The 22,968-nt window shown below is 45.4% G+C and overlaps 2 protein-coding genes across 2 annotated transcripts; one reads left to right on the top strand and one right to left on the bottom strand.

Moving 5' to 3' along the window:
- Nucleotides 1-229: 229 nt before the first annotated feature.
- Nucleotides 230-9,484, top strand: LOC137893983 (disintegrin and metalloproteinase domain-containing protein 10-like). Its single transcript, XM_068739439.1, has 17 exons — nucleotides 230-364; nucleotides 1,838-1,988; nucleotides 3,006-3,124; nucleotides 3,255-3,413; nucleotides 3,907-4,007; nucleotides 4,730-4,879; nucleotides 5,134-5,226; nucleotides 5,306-5,489; nucleotides 6,049-6,212; nucleotides 6,301-6,484; nucleotides 7,004-7,154; nucleotides 7,247-7,430; nucleotides 7,537-7,645; nucleotides 7,776-7,996; nucleotides 8,106-8,232; nucleotides 9,282-9,306; nucleotides 9,403-9,484. The coding sequence occupies exons 1-17, from the start codon at nucleotides 298-300 to the stop codon at nucleotides 9,482-9,484; spliced, it is 2,271 nt and encodes a 756-aa protein (XP_068595540.1). The 5' UTR covers nucleotides 230-297.
- A 3,892-nt stretch (nucleotides 9,485-13,376) lies between these two features.
- Nucleotides 13,377-22,730, bottom strand: LOC137894076 (cingulin-like protein 1). Its single transcript, XM_068739546.1, has 19 exons — nucleotides 22,707-22,730; nucleotides 20,553-21,486; nucleotides 20,381-20,478; nucleotides 19,452-19,569; nucleotides 19,249-19,344; nucleotides 18,993-19,141; nucleotides 18,316-18,442; nucleotides 18,019-18,231; nucleotides 17,732-17,938; nucleotides 17,516-17,620; nucleotides 17,205-17,357; nucleotides 16,905-17,075; nucleotides 16,486-16,638; nucleotides 15,715-15,804; nucleotides 14,903-14,986; nucleotides 14,479-14,603; nucleotides 14,129-14,237; nucleotides 13,887-14,050; nucleotides 13,377-13,607 (listed from the first exon to the last, which is right to left on the bottom strand). Exons 2-19 carry the CDS (start codon nucleotides 21,477-21,479, stop codon nucleotides 13,529-13,531), a joined length of 3,168 nt encoding a protein of 1,055 aa, XP_068595647.1. The 5' UTR covers nucleotides 21,480-21,486; nucleotides 22,707-22,730; the 3' UTR covers nucleotides 13,377-13,528.
- Between the last annotated feature and the right edge of the window lie 238 nt (nucleotides 22,731-22,968).

Raw genomic sequence — 22,968 nt, 5'->3', positions numbered from 1 at the left:
GGACAGTAAAATATTGAAAAGCAAATATGGTATTTATTTGATTTGTTTTGTGTGTACTTAAACACGCCATGCGTTACATTACACTGTAATGTAACGCATGCAGGCCCGTTTCGTGGCTCCATTAGGGGGAAGGGATGCCAAGCGGCCCTGCGTGTGACGTCACGGCGCTAGAGAGGAGGAGGAGGAGGAGGAGGAGGAGGAGGAGGAGGCGGCGATGAGAGAGGAAGGTGCAACAAACACTCAGGGCGTCTGCGCCTAAGTAGGACAATAAAGTGAAGCGGCATCAATGCTTTAGCCATGGATTTGGGGGCTATGGTTCTTCTTAAAGTGTTCCTCTTCGTGTTCGTGCTGCATTACACTCGAGGTGAGTGCGGCCATGTTTATGACAAACATTACGAGCCGAAGCAGCGGCGGAAAGGCTGGCAGTGCCCGTTAGCTAGCAGCAGAGCTCGGCGGGGCCTGCTTGTTGTGAACGGGACTGCACCCTTTTCGCCGCTATACTCCAAGATAAGAAATCACACGCTGGACTAAAACTAGTCCGGATTGGTGCCATTCGTTGGAATAAACCGGTATTAATGGCTGTTGTCTGCGGGCTGTCACCGTGCCGGGCTGTCGGGGGTTGGATTGTTTTTTGTTGTTATCGTGTGAATGGCACCGACAGCCATTGTTATGAGAAGACTCGGATGCGGGCCGTTAGCTTCGTGCTAGCTACCGCTTTAGCCTCCGAGGGACCGATTTCTGTCAAAACTACATATTTTTTTAATTCTTCTGGTGTAATTACAATTTCTGTGTTAAACGTGATTTCGTAGGCTTTTCTCGGACATTTTATCCCCTCGGTGTCTTGACAGAAATGTAAGCGCCATAAGATAATTCATTCTCTCATTTTATATTCATATATACAGTATATATTCATTTTTTTGTGTATCTATCTATTTAGGACACATGTCTTGCTATAAAATGCCCAGTGTATGTGGTCCATAATTGTGCTAGAATATTTTTAATGTCAAAACTGTCCTCAATCACAACTTTTTAAATGACAGGGACTTTTCCTGTACTAAAATAAACATGAGAAGAAGTATTTGTGCTTCACGGACTTTGCTCAATGTTGTTCTGTATGTTTCTTTTTTTCTGAAAAATTGAATTGTGATTATAGAAATGCATGAATCCAACTTGATTTTTATTATCTGATTATTTTTTTTTTGTCGGTCTTGAGAAAAACAGAATAGTTGAGAATAGTCATGGCCTTCACTTCTCATAGTCACCCCCATGAAAAATGTAATGTTGGACCTTAATATTTCATAAAGCGCAAGAACAGGGAAGTAGCTGAAGCCTGGTCTGATTACACTGAATCTCCAAATTGTGGCTTAAAATAGTCGAACATAATTGCCTATCAGAGAGTACTAATTACATAAACTATATTTACTAAAGGTAGTTTTTGTTATCTAACATGGGGCAAAGATGTGGTCCTTCAGTAACCATCAAACCAAGGTTAGTATTTCTTTAACAGAATCTGGACTACTTTTCCACATGAGTTTTTTTCCTTCAAAACTCACACCCACTCTTCTAGTGCAGTGAAAATTGGTGCTATGGATGAGCACAGCTCCCTTAACACACCCCCCCCCCCCCCCCCTTCAAATATCTGGCGGATCATCTTTTGTTGGGTACAAACATTCTCCTACTGTGCCTCACATTGCTGTTCTATTCTGATGCCACATATAGACTGCTTTGTCTCTATAATGCATCGTGTGTTTAGTTTATTTTGATTCCAGAATTACACAAGTGGTATCTTCCTTGTTTTTGCTGATGAAAGGAATTTCTCCCCCCCCTCCCTTCACAGGGAACTATAGAAATCCGCTGAACAAGTACATCCATCACTATGAGGGCCTGTCCTATGAAACAGAGCTGCTGCACAACATGCATCAGCGGGCCAAGAGGGCGCTCTCTCATGAAGACCAGTTCCTTCATTTAGAATTTCATGCCCATGGAAGGTTTGTCACTTTTTTCTAGATATTAAATCTAATGTATATCTTTTTCTATCTCTTTATTTTGTATTTGCAATGCACATCCAAATATGTTTAAGATTAAAGCGAAAGAACAGCCTTGGCTGAGATATGAGGTTCGATTAAAAGTTATTTTACACTCCTGAAACCATGAACCTGATCAGGGGCATCACATCGTCAATGAGGGCAGGTTATTGATTGCAGGGTTCGTTTCCATGAGTTAGGGTTAGAATAACTAGCAAGATGTTTGTTTTAGCTGCTTCTTTTCTTTTTGGTGTCCTTTCTGGGCTTAAGGATGTTTATTGGTTGAACAAATCAAATGCCTTGAAAACTTCAGATAATTGTTGTAATAATTATAATTTCTTGCGGTTACCTGTCATTTTGCTGACCACGAGACTAATTAGTTTAATTTAGGAGCTTGTTCACATTTTGCTTGTATTTCTGCTCCAACCGGTTCTGTACATGTACAGAAGATTCATGCGCCATTTTACAAAGAGCTCTGGTTATCCTGTTTTTAGCCCCTTTGTCTGACCTACACAACAGTAACTTACACACGATATAAGCGTACAATAAGGCTGTTGTTTCGATGTTTTTTCACACGAAACCTAAGGTGTACTGTATCACCTTTGTTTCCCAGCCGTACGTTTGCTCAACAAAAACACGGTTGTTTCACAATGTCCTGATTTCCTGTTTCAAGATAAAGGCACCAGATTCCTTTTTGCAGCAAAAACTCTGCTCTGATGTTTTCGCTCTGCTAAGCCTTGCCCTTCTTTTCACAGTTTTCCCCCATTTCATTTGCATTCTCCCTTTTTCCTCAAAGGCTGAGTGAATATTGTTTACTTGTCAGTGAGGCCATATTCATCCACACTCCCAAATCCATATGCTCACACTCTGTGACATGAATAATATCGGTAGACATTTTTGGGACAACACCAATGTCCCAGATTGTACCATGTGCCTTCGTGTGTTTTCCTTTTGCCTATTGTTTAATTTCTTTGATTTCAGGCATTTTAATTTAAGACTGAGGAGGGATACCAACTTATTTGCCCAGGATTTGAAGGTTGATGTTTCAGGAGAAGAGATTCCATATGACACCTCTCACATATATGCTGGAGAAATATATGGTAAAAGCATTACTTTTTTTGAATGTATTAATCTATACATGCAATGAACTAATAATGTTTTCATGAGATGTGGATATCTGATCTTTTGTGAATAATCTGACCATGCCATTTCTGAAATGTGGATTCCCAGGTGAGAAAGGTACCCTGACCCATGGTGCTATTGTGGACGGTAAGTTTGAGGGCTTCATTCAGAGCTACCAGGGCACCTACTATGTCGAGCCTGCCGAGAGATACCTGGGGGCAAAAGACGTGCCCTTCCACTCGGTCATCTATCATGAAGACGACATACGTGAGTCCCGTGCAAGCACTTCGACTGGCCATTTTCCTTTTAACCATAAGGCAGTTGTGCAATATGGAAATGTATGATCCAGAAAGTAAACCGTTAGGGAGAGGCTGACCTAATGGAGGCAGGCAGGTGTGATCGCCCTCCAGGGAGCGAGGAGACCCGGGGTGTGCTCATTAGCGGAGTAACAGAATCCTTTTCTCTCTGGGTACCGACTCATTTCTGAAGCACAGGGCTTACGTCACTACGCTGGCACCCTCTAATGTTGTATCATTTGTGTACATGTAGTTAAGTGGGTGAGTGCAAAATGAAACTGAGCAGTGAAAGTAATCACTAATAAGAGCCACAGGAAAATAAGAGCTCATATAGCAAAGCTAGGCTCAAGTGGCGTGTAAGTACATCCATTAGCTGATCATGAATAGCACCGGGGGGGGGGGGTTAAGTAGCTAGCATTGTCTTCAATAATCCTAACAGTGTTGTGTCTGCCTCTCTCACTCAGACTACCCTCACAAGTACGGCCCAGAGGGAGGCTGTGCTGATAGCTCAGTGTTCCAAAGGATGAAGAAGTATCAGGTCTCTGTGGTGGAGGAGCCACCCAAGGTGAAACTCGCCTCAGCAGACTCTTAGTTTAACTTTCCTGTTCACACCAGCCGCAGATGCCATTTCAAAGGGGGCATATGGGGCTACCCTTGACTGTCCATATGTAACGAGATATGATTTATCCACATCGCCTCAAAAGCCGCTGACGTTTAACACGAGCTGTGTGAGGGTTTCTTCATTTTGCCGTCTCCTGCTAAATGAAGGACAATTGATGAATCATCATGTCAATATCAGGGGAAAAGGTTTGTGTTCCTGTACCGCAGATGTCCATGAAGCAATTATTCCCATGGAGATATTATATTTCAAAAATTATGAAACGCATTATATTAAACGTGCAAGTTTTTCTGAAATATTTAAACTTTGTTTTTATGTTGTCTTGGCTTAAACTGTTGTATATCCTGGTTCAATAGATGCCTAGCAGAGGTTCTAAATATATATATATATATATAGAGAGAGAGATGCACCTTTTCATACCCACATGGATGCATTCCTGTGGCTGGTCATTTAGTGTGATTTTAATCATACTTTTCCCCGCTATACTTTTGATAACATAACTGTGTTTCTCATTTGGGTTGCACTTCATCTCCTTACTGTAGATGGAAAAAGCCTTGGCCTAAAAACTCTGTGCATTATTTATTTAGCCACTATTTGGTTCAGAATGTTTTACATATGTTTTATTTATCTGCCCGTGTTCTCTCCATCTCTGGCGCTGCTCACTCCAGGAGCCCCACGCCGAGGCGGGCTCTGGCGACCCGGTACTGCTGAGGAAGAAGAGGATGGCGCAGGTTGAGAAGAACACATGCCAGCTTTTTATTCAGACTGACCACCTTTTCTTCAAGCACTACAAGAGCAGGGAGGCTGTCATCGCTCAGGTAATGCCCAGCTGCTGCTGCAGCACTGTCAGTGTTTCTGTCTGCTGTTATTTTTAACCAGCCTTAACATCTAAGAGTATAAAGGCTAATTACAGATGGAATCCTAACTTTTCTTTCTTATTAAAAGGGGTGCGTCACGACACTGAAAACAGAGGAAGCAATTCACTAGTTGTAGATCTTAGATTAGAAGTGGGGTTTTTTAATGTGTTCTATTTTCACACACAGGAATGGAGTCTGTGTTCTTCCTCTTTCAGATCTCCAGTCACGTGAAGGCCATTGACGCTATCTATCAGGGCACAGACTTCATGGGGATTCGCAACATCAGCTTCATGGTGAAAAGGATCCGGGTATGGCTTGAACTCCTTTTTGGTCAGCATCGTGGATGTGGTCCAGTTTGTCCGTCTGAGCTCCATCATCCTCTCGCAGATAAACACCACCAGCGACGAAAGAGACCGCTCCAACCCGTTCCGCTTTGCCAACATCGGGGTGGAGAAGTTCCTGGAGCTGAACTCTGAGCAGAACCACGATGACTACTGCTTGGCTTATGTTTTCACCGACAGGGACTTCGATGACGGCGTTTTGGGTTTGGCCTGGGTCGGCGCCCCTTCAGGTACTAAATGGAGACGGTTTGCAGCAAGACAGGAATGGAGCGAACAGATGCTGCTTTTGCAACCATTATGCAACATACATTCTTTGGACTGTATCGGTCTATAATGCGATTATTGCGAGAAAGCATGTGGGAGTTACATTTTTAATTCGTTGTGAATTTTCTGCATTGTACGCTGCAGTTTCATCATGAAATGATTAGCGGTGTTTGAGGTTTGAGATGCTGATTTATTCAGGCTGTATAAAAACCAACTGCATCTTAATACATGTAAAACCAAGTCAAAATGCAGATGCGATGGTTCCCAGAGGTTTGGCTGCACTCTGAGACGTAACAACGTAGACGTTTTTCAGTGCTGCATCCTTAATTTGAAGTTCTGATGGAAAATACTGCTGTTGGAATCTTAAATTACTGTAGGAGGTTATGCGTCTCCTGTCGTGTTGTAAACACGCTCATTATATTTTTGAAGGAAGGCATTACATCATGTGGTCATTTTCTGGACCAATCTGATTCTCTGTCTTCAGTGAGCCTTCAGGTTGCTACAACTTTTTCTTTTCATTCCCAGGGAGCTCCGGAGGCATTTGTGAAAAAAGCAAGCTGTACTCGGACGGAAAAAAGAAGTCTCTCAACACTGGCATAATCACTGTACAGAACTATGCCTCCCACGTACCGCCAAAAGTGTCTCATATCACTTTTGCACATGAAGTAGGACACAACTTTGGCTCCCCGGTGAGTGTCTCAGATGTGTCACATTTATGCATGGTGAGATCAATCACATTGATTTTCTTTTTCTTTTTTTCCCCGTTCTCCCTCTCAGCATGATTCGGGGTCCGAGTGCACCCCAGGAGAATCTAAGAGCCAAGACAAGAAGGAGAAGGGAAATTACATCATGTATGCGAGAGCTACATCAGGAGACAAGCTCAACAACAATAAGTTTTCCGTCTGTAGCGTCCGCAACATCAGCCAGGTGCTGGAGAAAAAGAGGAGCAACTGTTTCGTTGGTACGTTCGACTATTTCCATCGGTCTGTCTGACCAAGGACAGATTTGAGTTTTATTTCTCAAATTAAAACCCAATATTCTGCTTCTGTTCTCCCTTGACTCGTGGGTGGGGGACTTATTTAATCAGGGCCGCTAGAGGTTCACCGACTTATCTGCTGGTGTTAGCTTTGAAAAGCAACATTAGCATGTGATTATTTGTATTTGTTTTACTGGTGTCACTCTTACCAATTCAAGCGTATGACTAACGTTCCTGTTTAAAGTCTCATACATGGCTGTCTCTGTTCTGCTGTACACGTTCTACTTTAATTTGCTAAAGAACATTTGGCAGAAAGCCGTGTTGCATCGGTCTCTCAACCATCGTCCTCTTTAGGGCAATATTTCTTTTGGTTTTTTTTAAGACACGGTTTGCAGTATATGTCTGATTAGATTTTTTTTTTTCAATTGGTAAAAGCGTTCAAAGTGTGAAACGCCATGTTCCAGTACTTTGGGAGGGAGTTAAATGTTTGTTTTCCTCCAACAGAATCTGGCCAGCCCATCTGTGGTAACGGCCTGGTGGAGCCAGGAGAGGAGTGCGACTGCGGCTACAGCGATCAGTGCAGGGACCTGTGCTGCTACGATGCAAACCAGGCCGACAACAAGAAATGCAAATTAAAGCCCAATAAAGTCTGCAGGTCGGGGACCTTTCTCAGCTGAACGTTTTGATGCCTCGTGAGGGAGACGTTCCAACTCCTTTGTGATAATAAACCAGTTCTTTTCACACCAGTCCTAGCCAGGGTCCTTGCTGTACAGCGGATTGCACTTACAAGGGTCCGAACGAGAAGTGCAGAGAGGAGTCGGAGTGCGCTCACAATGGCATGTGCAACGGAGTCACTGCCACGTGCCCCACGTCTGAACCCAAGGCCAACAACACCCCCTGCCACGGGGAGACCCAAGTCTGCCTCAACGGGGTAAGTGATTAAAGACTCCATACCAGGAAGAACTGGTTGTTCTCGGCGCTCTGTATTCCTAGCAGTCAGCGTGTGCTTATCCAGGCCTCCTGCTCCTCCCACACAGGGCTGTTCTGGCTCCATCTGTAAGAAATATGGACGCGAGGCGTGTACCTGCGCCAGCCAAGATGGCAAGGATGAGACCGAGCTCTGCCACGTGTGCTGCATGGAGAAGAGTGAGTCGTTTTCTATTTTTCCCGCACCTTGTAAACTAGATTATGCATTTCCATATTTTATAAAATGCACTTGAGGTGTTTTTCTTTGTCGTTTGCGTTGCGTTGATATCCTGCGATCGATCCTCTGCAGTGAATCCCAACACGTGCAGCAGCACAGGATCGGAGCGTCTGGCTCACTTCTTCAATAAGAAAGTGATCACCCTGCCGGCCGGCTCGCCGTGCAATGACTTCAAGGGCTACTGTGATGTGTTCATGAAGTGCCGGCTGGTGGACGCGGACGGACCGCTGGCCAGGCTGAAGAAGGCCATCTTCAACCCAGAGCTCTACGAGAACATTGCAGAATGGATTGTGGTAGGTGTCGCGGTGTCGCGGCGTCTCGACTCTGACGGGATGTTCCGTTTAGGGCGCCGGGTGTTTCTGTGTTCACTTTGCTTGATTCTGCTTCGGTTTCTTTCTCTAGGCCCACTGGTGGGCGGTGCTGCTGATGGGCATCGCCCTCATCATGCTCATGGCTGGCTTCATTAAGATCTGTAGTGTGCATACGCCCAGCAGTAACCCCAAACTCCCCCCTCCAAAACCACTTCCAGGTGAGTCCAGAGATTTACCCAGAAAATGGAACCTTCTAGCCGTTTGACTGACAGATTCTGTTTGTTGTCATTTGTTTTTATGAAGAAGCCTCCCGGACGAGAGCTGAAACATCTTCAGCTAACTTGAACGAGTCCAGTCGATTCTTCGGTTTTTTTGCTCTTTGTGATTTCAAGGCTCATTTATTCTTCCGTTTACTGACTTCTGTGCTTCTTTTCACGTTGGCATGGTTACATCCACAAGATGGTAGTGAAGAGTCACAAAAAAAAAAGGCAACGGAAGAGGTCATGGTGTACCAATTAAATGCAAAGTGGCAAACGGGGAGGAGACGGCGTGCTCGATGGGGGGTCTGTGAGGCTGTTAAATTCATCCCGATGGAGAGTTTATTTTTTTCACACTTGCTTAAATTAATGCAGAACTGATTATTTAGTGTCCTCATAGATAAGTAGAAAATGGCTCCGTCTTTATCAGCGCACGACTTTAACCTTGAATATAAATGGGTCTTCACTTGGTCAGCGCTGCAGCCTCCTCTGCAGGGAAGGGCTTTGAAGTCAGCCTAGAGGGTGGGGGGGGCAGGAATCTGTAGTCACTCAAAGGTTAAATTTAGGTCCGCTCCCACTGCGGCTTTCAAAGCGTTTTGGATATTTACCGACTAAAATCTCTGTGTCTGGAATTTAGGAATTTGGCAATATCATGTTTATTGTCACCCTGACTCCGATATGAAGAGGCGTGCAGAAATGTCCCTGCTTACGTGTTCGCCTCCTTGGTGACCATTACATCGTTCTTCTTCCTTTCATTGCCGTGCCACGATTCACTCGGCTTTCATCGCGTCTTCCGGCACGCATCTATGCTGATGTTCTGCAGCCTGACGCGGACTGCCAGCCCGGTTTTGTCAGACTCTTCTTCCGCAGCGTGACGTGCAGTGAAGGAGCTAGCTGTTGTTGTAGCGTGTGAAACAGGCAAAACAAAGTCACCGGGTTCCATTCAGAGCGCCGCTAACCCATCGGTCCGTTTTTTAAACGAGCTCAATGAACCGCCTCTCTCCCAACAGGCACTTTGAAGAGACGGCGAGCGCAGCAGAACGCTAGCTCCCAGGTGCAACACCAGTCGCAGCATCCACACGCCCACCAGCACGGGCACGCCGGGCACGGCGGCGGCCGGCAGCCCCAGAGGCAGCCTCAGCGGCAGGAGCAGCCCCAGAGGCACCACCGTCAGCCCAGGGAGAACTATCAGATGGGTCAGATGAGACGCTGAGACCCTGCATCCTGCCCCCGCCACCCCCCCCCTTCCCCCCCAATGCCTTGGCACCTCCTTGTGCCTACAGTGGGAAAACAAAAGCGTCACTCCATCCAAAGAAAAGCCTGACATGGTTGTTGCTCATCATCATCATCATATCCTCCATCGACCGACAGAACAGACACGGTGAAGAAGAGAAAAGACTGTCTGGCAACTTTATTGTCTCTTTGTGGAGTGGACTCAACCATCAGCCGTTTCCAATGCAGCGCGACTTGGCATCTTCCTCCACCTTTTTTCTTTCTAAGGAGTGCCAAGGAGTTAAAGAATCATGTGTAGCTTTAGTGCATTCTGTGATGTGTTCTTTTTTCTTTTCTTTTTTTCGGGGGGGGGGGGGGCAACGCCGTCTTGAGTGACACACACCCGTGGCTTGCTGGTGAATCGGTCTGTGCGTTTCTTTTTTTTTTGGCCATTCTAACCAGGACCGAGACGCTCAGTGGGGATTTGAGGCACTTTTGTGATTTACACACGCTCCGGTCTCTCGTGCAGACAGTCTTCTGCATGTGACTGTACATATTTAGTGTATCATAAGTGAAAAACAAAACTATTTCTGCTACTGTAAATGTGTAATTCTTCACTTTTGTTCTTTTATTTTCGGTTAGTGCTCTCAGGACTCTTAACACATTGAAGGAATGACGTTCGTTACGGGGTCCTTGGGTGCTGCTGCTGAGGATTTGATGCCATCGGGTTCTCTCAGCAGTCGTCCAATCAGGTGGACCTCTTTCACACTTTTGCTAGTTTGCTAGATTTTTGAACAAGGTCACCATGTCTCACTTTGAAAGCCTTCTTTGTTCAAGGATCCCCTTTTGCATTTTTATTTTTATTTTTTTTAACTGTCTTGCTAACATCACGTTTGTGTGTCCAGCTGGATGAGATCGAGTCACGTGAAGAGGGAAGATCGCCTGTTTCGGTGCACCTTTTTATCATCTTTTAGTGAATAGTTTTTGATTATGGCGTAGGAATAACCACTATCTGAGGCTGATGATGATTCTACCCGTTCAGATATGAAGACGACAGAAAGTGAAGGCTGCGGCGGCTTCGCATTGGAGTGAGAGTGTACCACGTGATGCAGTTAGATTACATGAGTATGGAAATACATTTAAAAAATGACTCCAGTGTGGATGTGAAGAAAAGAATTGAGTTTAAATAAATATTCCTCCGATTGCGAGTCTTACATTTTCAATGTGGGCATGCAGACACGTTTATTTAATGTGATGATTGATTGATTGATCGACCAAGGTGTGTGACACTGATATGCCGCTCTTTCTTTGACAGCTATTCCTATTCGTCTTGAACTATGTGGGAAACGCAGCAGTATTGTCTCAGTATTCATGCGTTCCGCAGTGCGCGCGCCGCTCATCGATGCTCGGCTGGCGTCCGTGTGAGTTTACTTCAGCGTGCCATAGGACTTCACACGCATGCAGTTACTGTGCAGGGTTTAAAAACCAGAGGGGAGCGCCTGTTGCTTGTGGGGAACCACGTTACGTGGAGGAGATGAAGGAGACCGTTGACCTCGGGTGTTTTCCAGGAAAATGAAAACACTCGCCGGAATGATTTGATTAAAACTTGATGTTTGTGCAAAAATCACAGGATCGACTTCCTGTGCAACATTTCACCAGCCAATGGGATGATGGCAAAAATGTTTGCACCCACCAAACGACGTCCGGAAATTTTGCATCATATATTCAGCAAAGGATGTTTACTTCTGCTTTGAATTTATTTTCTCCTGGCATTATCATTTCTAAATGCATGCAGTACTAATCACAACTAATATCGTACAACACTGTCCTGATTGTAATAATCCCACACGTGCACTGGTGTGGCCGTTGGAATTAATGCGTCTCACAGTGAACGGTTTATTTCTCATGGCGGTGCAGAACGGAGCTCTTTTTAAATGTCACCTCCCGGGCTGAAGGACACCTGTGAAGCTCGGAGAGTTTAATGTAAACTTGTACAGTAGTTGGAAAAATTAGCATTTCATTTGAAAATGTTCTGTTTCATTTTTTCATTTTTTTTTTGTATTCTAATTCCGGAATAAGTCGTTCAGATGTGACTGACTTTCCTTTCCTCTAAGTTATTTATGTTCTTACGTGTGCTGATTGAAACGGAGTTTGCTTATGATGCTTTTTCTACACCATCATCAGTGGAGAGAAAAAAACAACCAATCCAGGGTGATGGAGTTTAATGTTACATTCTCATTTTTGTCTTTGTTATCCTGTGGCATGGTTTGGGTAGAGGAGCGGAAGAACAAATGCCTGTAAATTTTCTTTCTTTTTGATTTCGTAGTCTTGGTAAAAAGTTTTTAGATAAACGTGCACTGAAAATGTCCAAATTGAGTTGAAATGTCGTAGGTGACGTAGGCCGACAGAACACAAGATTAAAAAGTAATACTACTGTCTGATTTTAATGTTCACTGTGTTTTATACAGTATCGGAAATTTTTGTTCACTTTGAACATTTTTACTAAAAAAAGAAAAAATAAGATTTCAAATTGTATTGTGCAAAGAGATGTAATTTTTTGGAGTACTTGAAATGCATTAATTAAAAGACTCATTCAAAATAAAATAGGAACCTGTTTACTGTCTAATGCGTGCGCTCTTTGGCTTTTCCAATTTATTTGCTGCAGATTTAGCTACGCCAAGGAGGTTATTTTTTTCTGTTTATCAGCAACATAACTCGAAATGTTACAGAGCGTTCTCGAGCATCCAGAAACAAATGATTACATTTTGGTGATGATCCAGAAGAGATCCTAGATTCTGGATCACTTTGTAATTTTTGTTAACGGTGTAGAAAATGGAGCTTCAAAATGTTCCTCAATATCTTGTTGATCATTGACAGATGTTTATGGAATTTGGATTAGCGTTTTTCTAGTTATACATTGCTTTTACTTTTTGATCATTTTGTTTTCCTCATGAGTGGATCTGATGATGTAACAAGCATGGAATGTGGCCTGCTATCGATTTTCAATCTGGATCTCAGCTTCAGCCGCTGGTCGGAACACAAACGAGTCACGCAGTCACCAGGTTCAATATTTTCTGGATAATCCAGACAGAAAGACACTCAACTAATTCTATCTTTTCACTGTCTGAATCCCACATAGCAGCACACCGTAAAAGCAGAGTAGCTAAATGTAAGCCTTCCAATTACAAAACTCAATCAGAGCTCCTTGAAAGCAAACTAAATCAGAAGAGGAGCGTCTATCTGCAAACTCACCCAAAGATAGCGGTGGAAAGTAACTAAGTACATGTACTCACTCTCCACTTAAGAGCCACTTGGAGTATTTTTATTATACTTGAGGCAGAATAATGAAATAATTATCAGAAGAAAACATTTATCACAACCACCAGAGACAAAGGGAGCAAATCTGAACGGAGGCATGCAAAACTCGGTCTCGCATACAGCAAAAACAGGTTAATTCTGTCTACTATATACACTGACGTAGCCATACGTAGTCTCCCTCCGTGCCACTGTGGGGCGCTATGCCAAGGTGTAGGCTCGCCACTCAATGGGCGGCATATCCCCCCCCCCTCCCCCTTTGTAGCTGGGCTCGCGTCCACACCTCTTCCGGGTTACTTATGTGGCTGTCGTGGCGTGCCTGACGCGAATGGCCATCTGCGCGCGCGATTTGTTATCCTCAAGAATATTTTCACAATGTTAATGTTCCTTTAGTACTCAGTATCATATACTTACAAACACATTTTAGATCATTATCACAGCCTGTTTATCGGTGATTTACAGTACAACCTGAGGGAGTGATCTTATCTCCATTAAGCACAGCTCATTTTTACTGAAGCATCATGCAGCTTGATTTAATTGTGCATCAAAATGAGTGAAAGTAAATGAAAAAAAAGGATTTAACAAATTTATTTGTTTTGTTTAAAATGTACACTTTGTACCTTATTAACAAGCAGAGAGGAATAACTTAGGAAACAACTGGATCATTATGAGTTTAGGTTGCAGAAATAAACAAGGGACAGCGTTTTTGTTTTGATCACGCATTAGGCTCTCAGTCTGATCCCAAGTCTTCCCCGTCATTCACGGCGTCCTTCACAACTCTAATGAGTGGAGGTGATTTCTTCTTGCGCCTGTTAATAAAGAAATAAATAAAATTGCAGTTGATGTAAAACGTAATCTCACATACATTCAGAAGAAGGGTCTAACGTTAGATTGCCTGTATTAAGTGACAGTTTTAAAGGCATCGTGCAGAATGCAGTGCTGCACATGTTTTTTTGTGTGGATTTTTGCATTTTACAATGTGTGGCTGGCTGCTACCTCGGCCAGGTGTCTCCTGTAAAAGTGATCATAAATGCCAACGAGACTTCCTGTTTAGATTCTGGTAAAAAATCAATACAGCTGATCGTCACCTCATCTCATTCCGCAGCGCGTTCAGTTGGCCGTGAAGCTGCTCGTTGGCCTCGATCTGCTCGTCTGACTCTCGCTGCAGCTTCTTTTTAACATGCTCCAGACGCTCAATCTCCTCCTCCGCCTCATCCATCTGCCTCTTCGCCGTCTTCAGCCTCTGAGTCAGCTGCAGTTCGCCAAAGTGAGACGTCAAATCTTCTGCTGCAACTGTTTTTCTTTGAAAGGTAAAAGGACGTCTCCTCACCTGGTCTCGCTCACTCTGCAGGCCGATTTGCTCTTCGTCCACCTGCATCTTCATCTCTTTCACTTTGCGCTCCAGCTTGCGGTTCGACTGTTGCAGGTTGTTGTTCTCTCTGAGGGGAAAGGCGCCAATGAATCGCATTGCTGCTGCAGTTTTCTGTATCTCAACACATTCGTAGTGACCGACTCTCATTCTTGCAACCATAGGAAAAGTGACGAGTGGATATTAAAACAAATCTAAAACCAAATATGTGATGGAGGATTACTCTGTGACCTTCGTCTGCATCCCACACTGCTAAATATGCAATCTGTTCGTTCATTTGTGAGGACAACATTTCACCCACAGGTGCTCACCTCTCTTCTCCCTGTAACCTTTCCTCCAGCTCCTGGATGCGGCTGTTAAGTTTGGAGATGAGCGAATCCTGATTGGTCCTCTGTGATCCTTCCAGATGAGCGACTCTGCTCTTCAGATCTTTATTCTGACAGAGGAAATGAAAGTCATAAACAGTCAGAATTATTTTGTTTTGGAGGAGTTCTCATGATTAGCTGAGTAATAAAGCGATATTTGTATGAGTGTGTCCCACTGCTGTTTGTTCCCATGCAAGAACACAACAATATACAAGCAGCAAAGAAGAAACCTGCTGGTAATTAAACACAGATGGAATCTTTGAAGCTCAGTTCAGGAATTCACATACAGTAAGTTTTTCATATCAAGGCTCCAGAAGACTTCCTCTAGATTCTGGTTAGATGGGTCAGTACCCGTCTCAGGGGTCAGTACCTGTCTCTCTAGGCTCGTCTTGCTACATTCCAAGTCCTGCCTGACTGCTCTCTCCTGCATCAGCTCGGTCCTCATCTGGTCCATCTGTCTCACACAACAGAAAAGAGAAGGAAACATGAAGCATTTTCATTTCAGGATTTAATGATCTTCTCTTGACAAAGTTGTACTTTAGTTTCCATTTTATGTATATATTTGTACCGTATCCTGTATATTCAGAACACAAATGCGTTTTCAGCCTGTCCTAAAATTAGACCAAACGCTGCCTGGCCCGTGCACATCGCGTCAGAAGCCCTCGCTAATACCATCCAGACAGAGGCCTTGTGAGGGGATCGTCACAATAGCTCGCTGTTTGTCTTCACCCTGCACCAGAAAATAATGTTTGTGTCAATTAGTCTGAAAACTGTCCCACTTTACGACCAGACTCAGGATGTAGGTCTTTATGACGGCACCAGGGAGGGAGACGTTTAGAACAAACTGCACATCAAGAACTAAAAAGGACAGGGTGAAGTGGAGAACACTGATTTGCTGTGTTCCGCTCAATGGACAAGCTGAAAGTACAGTGGTAGTAGTAGTAGTAGTAGTAGTAGTAGTAGTGAACATTAAGTAATAAAATCCAGGCTGGATGCAACAGTCAGCAGCTTTCACTGAAATGTGAGCTCTCCACTATAAGTGTGTTTACAATAAAAACACATGTAAGGCGGTGTGTTGAAACATGAGGAACGGTGTGTGTGTGTGGGGGGGGGATTTATGAACATCAGCATATGCAAAATATGAAGAAAAGAAAAGCAAAGCAAGTAAGGGAGTGGACCTGCCTGTACTTTGGTTTTATCCAACCGTTCCATCAGGCGGTCAGCGCTGCAGCGCTCATCGGTCAGATCTTCTTCTAGCTGACTGATTCGCCCCTGAAAGGAGAGGAGCACATGGGAATTGCATCAAACTATCACAAGGTTAACATATATATATATATATATAAAAACTAGAAAAGCACTCTGAAAGCACAGACCTCCCCCAAGCATCTCAATCCCCCTATACAGTATTGTGATTTACAGCAAAAATTATTTTGTAACGCCAACTCGTGAGGACAGGGAGGAGCCGTGAGACGACACGGCTGCTTTAATCCGCGCCCTCATGCTTCCCAGGAACCGGTGAGCAGAAACACTGCTGCCGATAAACACTCGGAAGCGTGTGATGAGCTCATCTGTGCGCGGGACCGTGAGAGCAAAGACGAAAGCTCTCAATCATCATCGGTGTCTTTTCAGTAAACACAGGGAGTATTTATGTTCCCAGCTTAACGCCTTATTATCGACTTTGGGAAGATTCGTGTGAAGAAAGTACGGCTGCAGGATTGCAGTAGATGAACGCTGAGATTTTTTTTTGTCTCTTTTCTTCCATAAGAATCTATTTATTCACAGTTATGTTGATGCAAATGTATTTTCTAGGGCCAGGGTTCTGGGGTTCATTCACAGCAAATGCAAACTTTAAAAACAGTCGTATAATGTCTGAATGGAGGTTTCCACAAATATATATATATAAAAAAAAAAACTTTCCGGCTCATCCCTTTCCACAGACGGTCTGAGGTTTACCTCCATGAGTTTGACCTGCCGCTCTCTCTCTCCCACCACAACTGTGCTCCTCTCCTCCAGCTCCTCCACCTTCTGCTGCAGCTGCCGGCCCCTCAGCTGGGCCTCCTGCTGCTCCCTGCGACACCGCCGGAGATCCTCCTCCAGAGGAAGCAGCTGGACGCAGAACAAACGCACGGCGTTAAGATAACGTCGCGGGCCATGTCCGCTTATCGGCCACCAGACAGACGCCATTAAATAAAGATCAGAGGTGGCAACACTTCTGAAGCCACGCTTGCCTCTGTTCAGTCTCAGACGTGTTTTAAAAAGTTCCTCTGAAGTAATCGGAGGAAAAATGAAAAGGGAAACGACAGAAAAGGATCGAAACTGCGGCCGACGTTAGCTGCTGACTAAGCCGCAGAGTGATCCAGAGCGCGCCACACCTCTTCCTGCAGTTTTTTGGCTGCCTGTCGGGACTTCTCCAGCTCTGCGCCCTTTTCCTGCAGCTGTCTCCGCAGCTCCTCCAACTCCCTCTGGCTCTTCTCTCTGGCCTCGTCGACCTGGCTCTGAAGTACGTCTGTAGATGCCTCGCACTCCTCCATCATGCTGTTCATCTGAGCAGAGAGATATTTTTTTGTGACTCGCTTCTGATGAGCTAATGAGGCTTTTGGGGGGGGGGGGGGGGGGGGAACAAAACAGATTTCCCTCATAAGGTCTGACAAACAGCCGAGTCCGCCCTTCACCTTCCTTTGAAGTTGCTCCACAGCCCTGTCCTGCAGCCTCCTCTCATCCTCCAGGTCAGTTTTTGTCTTCCACAACTCCTCCACTTGTTTCCTCTCCTCCTTGAGCTTCTCCTTCAGGTCCCTGTGCTCATGATTGTGCTTGGCCAACTTACTCTATAACACAAACGCGGGGGGGGGGGGGGGGAGGGGGTCCAAATGGGACGCTGATGTCATGATAGCAAATGCTAACTAGTCGAGGTAGAGACAAGGAACACGGGATGAGAAGTCACATCTGAGACCCTTAGATCCCCAAAAGGTCAGCCTCGCTTTACCTGAACGTCTTCTAAGCGAGCGAGCAGTGACTGGTTGGACTGACACATCTCCTCCTCCTTCCTCCTCACGTCTTTCAGCACCTCCTCAATCTGCTGCTTTTCTCTCTGGGGGAGGCAAAAATCAAGGATGATGCACACAAACGGAGCGAAGCGAAGCGATTTCACCAGTGGGGAAGCGTCTGAAAGCGAGGGAGACGCTGTTCCGTCGTTTCCCACCTCCAGCTGCTTTGCTCTCTGCTCCAACAGCCTTTCTGCGGCTTGCGCCTCCTCCACCTCCTGACTCAGCTCCTCCACCTTGCTGCTCGTATCCTGCACCTTCTGCTTCAACTGATCTCTCTCCAGGCTCAGCTCCTTTAACTGCATCTTAGCTGCACCGCTCTCCTCCTCTGCCTTGACCCTCTCTTTGCCAAGCAAAGCATTGCTCTGGGAGAAACGCGGGAGGAGAAACAAACCAATAAGTATTGGGAACCATAAATAATCGAGCTCTGCATCATCTCGGCTACCTCTCTGGCCAGGCTGAAATCCCCGAGGAGCTTCTCCACCTCATTTTCATATTCATCTTTCAAAGCAGCCACGTAGCTGTCGTGAGTCTCCACCTCCTCTTTGAGCGCCCCCTTCAAGGCACTGAGCTCCCTCTCTTTGCGGCGCAGCACCTCCTCTTGTTCCTCCTTCACCTGTAGCATCTCCTGAAAGTCCCCGCGCAGCTGTGCCACATCCTGTCCACCAACAAACAAACAAAAAAAAAAGGCTTTTTGCAGCTTCTGTAGATTCGTCTCTTTTGCTCGTGTGGTTTCGTGTACCTTCAGGAGGATTTCTCCCTCCGCCGTTTTGGCGCGGTCCAGTTCGTCGTGCATCTCAGAGAGCTGCTGCTGAAGGTCTTTCATCTCTCTCTTTGATCGTTCTCTCTCCGCCTTCGTCTGAGCCAGCCTGTTAAAATTCAAGAATAGGCAGCAAAGACGGAAATACTTCAGTCGAACAGCCGGAAGTCGAGATGACTGCTCGTCCTGCTCGACAGCTTTTGGAACCCGCACAATCAAATCAATCACTGTGAATTGGCTTTCGTCACGTAGATCGATTTTGATTGCTAAAGTAGGGAAAATGTATTAATTCTAATGTCTTTGTAAAACACCAAAGTGTGCATGTTTTGCGTATGATACCTGCAGGAATCATGTCAAGGATTAGTTAAACATTTAGGGACTTACTTTTTGCCAAAATGCGAGTATGTTCAATATACCAGTCTACAGGACAAAATAGTGTATGTGAAACATCAATCAGCAGCTGTTAGCATAGCTTAGCATAAAGGTTGCTTCATATTTGCCGTGCAGGTGTAAAAGCATGATCAATCTCCTCTTCTGCCCTCCTGGGCAACATGCTGACTTCATCCTTTAATCTCTTTCGCTTCTTTTAGCTCTTGACATTTCTTTAAGCGCCGTTTAATCATAATCTCTGCTGACTGCTGAGGCGTTCGGGTCTTTACTTCTCTTTGGTGGACAGGAGTTCTCCCTCAATGTCTGCGAGTCTGCCCCTGAGTTTGAAGAGCTCTTCCTGACTTTTGTCCAAGTCTTCCTGGAGTTTCTTCTTCTCTGTTCTGGCTTTTTCACAAGCCTTGGCCAGAGTCTTTTCATTCTGCAAAAAAAAAAAAAAATGCTTAAAAATCAGAAAGGAGCGCCGCCACAAGGTTATAGGAAGTGGGTGTTTTAGAGGTGACTCAGCAGGATGTGACTGCAAAACACCTTCATCTCTGTTTCCAGTTGTTGTTTTAATTCCGACACTTCTCTCTCCAGAGCGTTTTGCTTTTCCAGCAAAAGCTTCGCCTCTGCTGAGCAATCCTACACTCGGGAAGAAGAGGAAGGAGACAACCAACAGCGCAGCGTCATTATTAGTTTCAGACATTAAATCACTCTGAACAATGCGAGCGCCTCATCAGCTCACACACCCTCAACCCTTCCTCCTCCTCCTCCTCCACATTTTCAGCAGCCTTCCACTTGACCTTGTTGACTGTTTCAAGCAGCAGGGAGACTTTCCTCTGAGCGGTGAAGTCATCATCCGTCATCCTGAGGAGCCAGAAGGATATTTCACAGACACACGCGTCGCAGGACAGACGGAGGGTAACTTGACTGAATTGTACTTGGTTCGGTCCTACATGTGAATCAAGCGCTTTGTGCAATTTTAAAAAAGGATAGTTCTACTTTCAGCAGCTCATAATTTACACGAGGCGCTGATGGATTTCAGAAAACTTTCCGGGCGGAGAAGTCATTTTATCAGTGGAAACGAGTTCCTGCTCTGCATTCCTGACAGATCTGTGAGCGTGCACACAGCTGGAGCGCTTCCCTCTTATCAGAACGGGCACGCTGCATGATACAAGTTAATCACTGAAGGCCGCCGTAGGTTAAGAAAGCAGCAGTCAGTGGGAGCTAGCGTTTAGCACATTACATTGTCCAAAGTAAAGCCTCATGTAAAACCAGAACTTGCTACGTCCGTCAAGGAGCTTCTGTTTCGAGGTGATTGGTGGAGCTCTGCGCTCTCCGAGTGATTTTCTAGTTAATTAGTGCAATAAATAAATAACATTTAAAATGCTAATAGATAATGGACTGTAAAGATGCTAGTAGATGGATTTTGTACACATTTGTAGGGAGTCGTGCTAGTAGTCTCAGTCTTCAGTCTTCTTAAATGTTGCAATAAATTAGAAATAAATACATAAAATACTTTTGAGTCTACGCTAACAAGATAGCTGCTGGCTCGGCCTTGATATTTTAGTTACAGATATGAGAATGGTTTCTTCTTCTAAGCATTATTTTCCAAACTGCTGGGCTGATTTCTTTCAGTAACAGCGTCCCGTGCTATGGGGGGGGGGGGGGGGCTTACCCATCCTGCAGATAACCAAGCAGCAGCATTTGTTTTGCTGCGTCTTCAGGCGAGTCCACTGAGAGTTCTTGCTGTCCTTTCAGAAGATCGGGAGTAACCTAGTTAGAGAATATACCTTCAATAAATACACATTTTTTAATTAAAACTGTGCTGGAGAGTAAATCTCCTTTACCTGTGCGTCCCTTTCATCGGAGTCATCGTTCTGGACACTATAAGATCCGGAGATGAAACTTTTCTGTCCTCCGTGAAGCCCTTTTGTTTCATTTGGAGGAGACGTTGCCTCATTTCCACGATGCCCTTTTATCAGCGCACTGGCCTCTTTGTCCTCCCCCTTGCTCACGGAAGACGCCTCTCTGCCCAGGAGCCGGGCCCTGGCCGACCCAGGAGGATACACCCCACCCCCGGTGGCCTTCAGAGACGAGGCTCGGCTGGAAGAAGACGATGAGGAAGAGGAATCTGACGTTCGGCCGCTGTCCACACTGCGTGACCTTCGACATTGCTCTAGGTCCAGCCGGTTTCTTGGGCCTCCCCTTCCCCTCCGTGGGCTGCTGTTGAACTGACTTATTAGCTGCCCTACAGATAAGAAGGAGTCTGCCCCCGCTGAATTTGGGGATTGACCTGAAGGAGGTGTCCTCTTATGGGCTGCCTCACCCCGGTCGCTCTCTTGACCCACAGCAGGCAGAGGGATCCTGGGTTTAGTCGCATTCGCAGCCTGCGTTGTCTCAGGGCTGGCGTCCGGCTCTCCAGGTGGGGCGACTGAAGCCTCTGAAGGAACGGCCCGGTTCAGGCTATTTCTTTCAGGGTCATAAGGTCTCAGAATCTCTGGGTGTTTCTGATAATGAAACACAGAGGAGGCTGCCGCCCCCCTTGGATCAGATGGCGAGCGCCTTTCGCCCTCAGATCTCCTCAGCATCCCCGGATTGTACCCGGCCTGGTGAGTGATGACAGAGACGTCCCTGTGGCTCGGCTGTCCAGAGCTGTTCAGAACCACATAGGGCTGACCTTTAATCCCTTGAACCTGAACCCTGACCCCAAACATATTGTCCCGGTTGCCTCCGGGACTGTGTTGCTGCACGTAGCTCAGTCTTTGGGACTCCATCGTGCCTCTGTTAAGACAACAGATGACAACGGTGAAAAACACAAACCTTAGACAGTGAAGACGACTGAACCTGCACGGGCGCTGAAGAAGACCGATGGAGCCGGTTGGTCAAGCTGAGGTTGGTATTTACACAACAGTGGAGGGCAGGCGTCCAGTCGGCGCCGCTCGCAGCTGCACCCAACCGGCATGAAAGATAGAATAAAGAGACACTGGCATTTTGCTGCGCAATGAAAATAGCTTCTTCTGTGTGCTCATAACAGTGCGTTATTGTACAAGCGAAGCCGAGGCAACTGCATGACGACCACGACTGGCGTCGTCGGAGGTGTCGTCACCCACCTCACGCCGCAGCGAGGAAAAAGAATACGACAAATACGTTACTGTGAGGCTAAAAACGCAGGAACACAAGAGGGGGTTGTGTAGCAGACAAAACCGCTGAAGAGCACCATTCTGAGGACGGCCACTTTATCACACAACACACACGTTGATGATAATGAAGTTTAATACCACATTTTAATAATAAATATAAATATATATATAAAGCCCAGATTCAGTTTTCTCTTTGGATCAATAGCCAACACTGAACGGTTGGCTACAATTAATATTAAAAAGGGTAATTGTTAGGGTTAATGGTTGATTGGAAATGGTTTGAAAGATGCAAGAATAAATAAAGTTGCCAGGTTGTGTGGGAAAAAATCCTCTTGTAAGCCCCCCCCCCCCCCCCTCCCCCCCCATTGTTTTGAATTCATTAGTTTAACCATGAAAATGAATGAATGACCAACTTTATCTGATACAATTAACGATTGTTTTAAAAGGGACAAATTCTTATCGATGACTTATGACGTTTCTAGAGAGACGCCCTTAACCTTTAACGAAACAAGTTGTATGAGAAATGCGTTAAAATATTTCCACACTTCTTGTTGTTGTTGTTGTTGTTGTTTTTTCCACGCACGTCTTAGGAGCCACCGGCGTGGATCCGAGTTTACCCGGTCCCACCTTGAAACGTCACATCATCCCACGGTCCGACTGTAAACACGAAGTTACTAAATACAATACAAGGCGCATATTATAATCTCTGTGTCGCGTTGAAGCGGATTGTCGTAGATTAAACGTAGTTTACGGGCGCAAAACGGAGATCAAACGTTCTCCGCAGACACGAAAAGTCGCTGTAATAAAAACTTTTCTTTGAACGAAGCGGAGATAAAGACATCGATCCGAGCTGAAACTCACCGCAGCGTCCAGTCCTGCAGCCTTCCTCCGTCTCCTCCCTCTCCTTCTCCTCCTCTTCCTCTGTCTCTCAGTCCCTCCGTCCTGCCCGGAGGGGCGTTCACTGCCCGGTCTGCTTTAGATATTCGAACCATATGGCTGCCGCTGCTGCTGCTCGGTTCTTCCGATTATGATGAAATGCATGAATGTGAAGCCAATAATAACTTTCAGAACAATGGGAGGTTGTTTTTTTTTAAACATCATCTCCTCCGCCATGGAGGTTCTG

Source organism: Brachionichthys hirsutus, chromosome 5, assembly GCF_040956055.1.
Source record: "Brachionichthys hirsutus isolate HB-005 chromosome 5, CSIRO-AGI_Bhir_v1, whole genome shotgun sequence".
Lineage (NCBI taxonomy): Eukaryota > Metazoa > Chordata > Actinopteri > Lophiiformes > Brachionichthyidae > Brachionichthys > Brachionichthys hirsutus.
The sequence above is the reverse complement of the archived record's forward strand: the minus strand, read 5'-3'. Positions and strand labels throughout refer to the sequence as shown.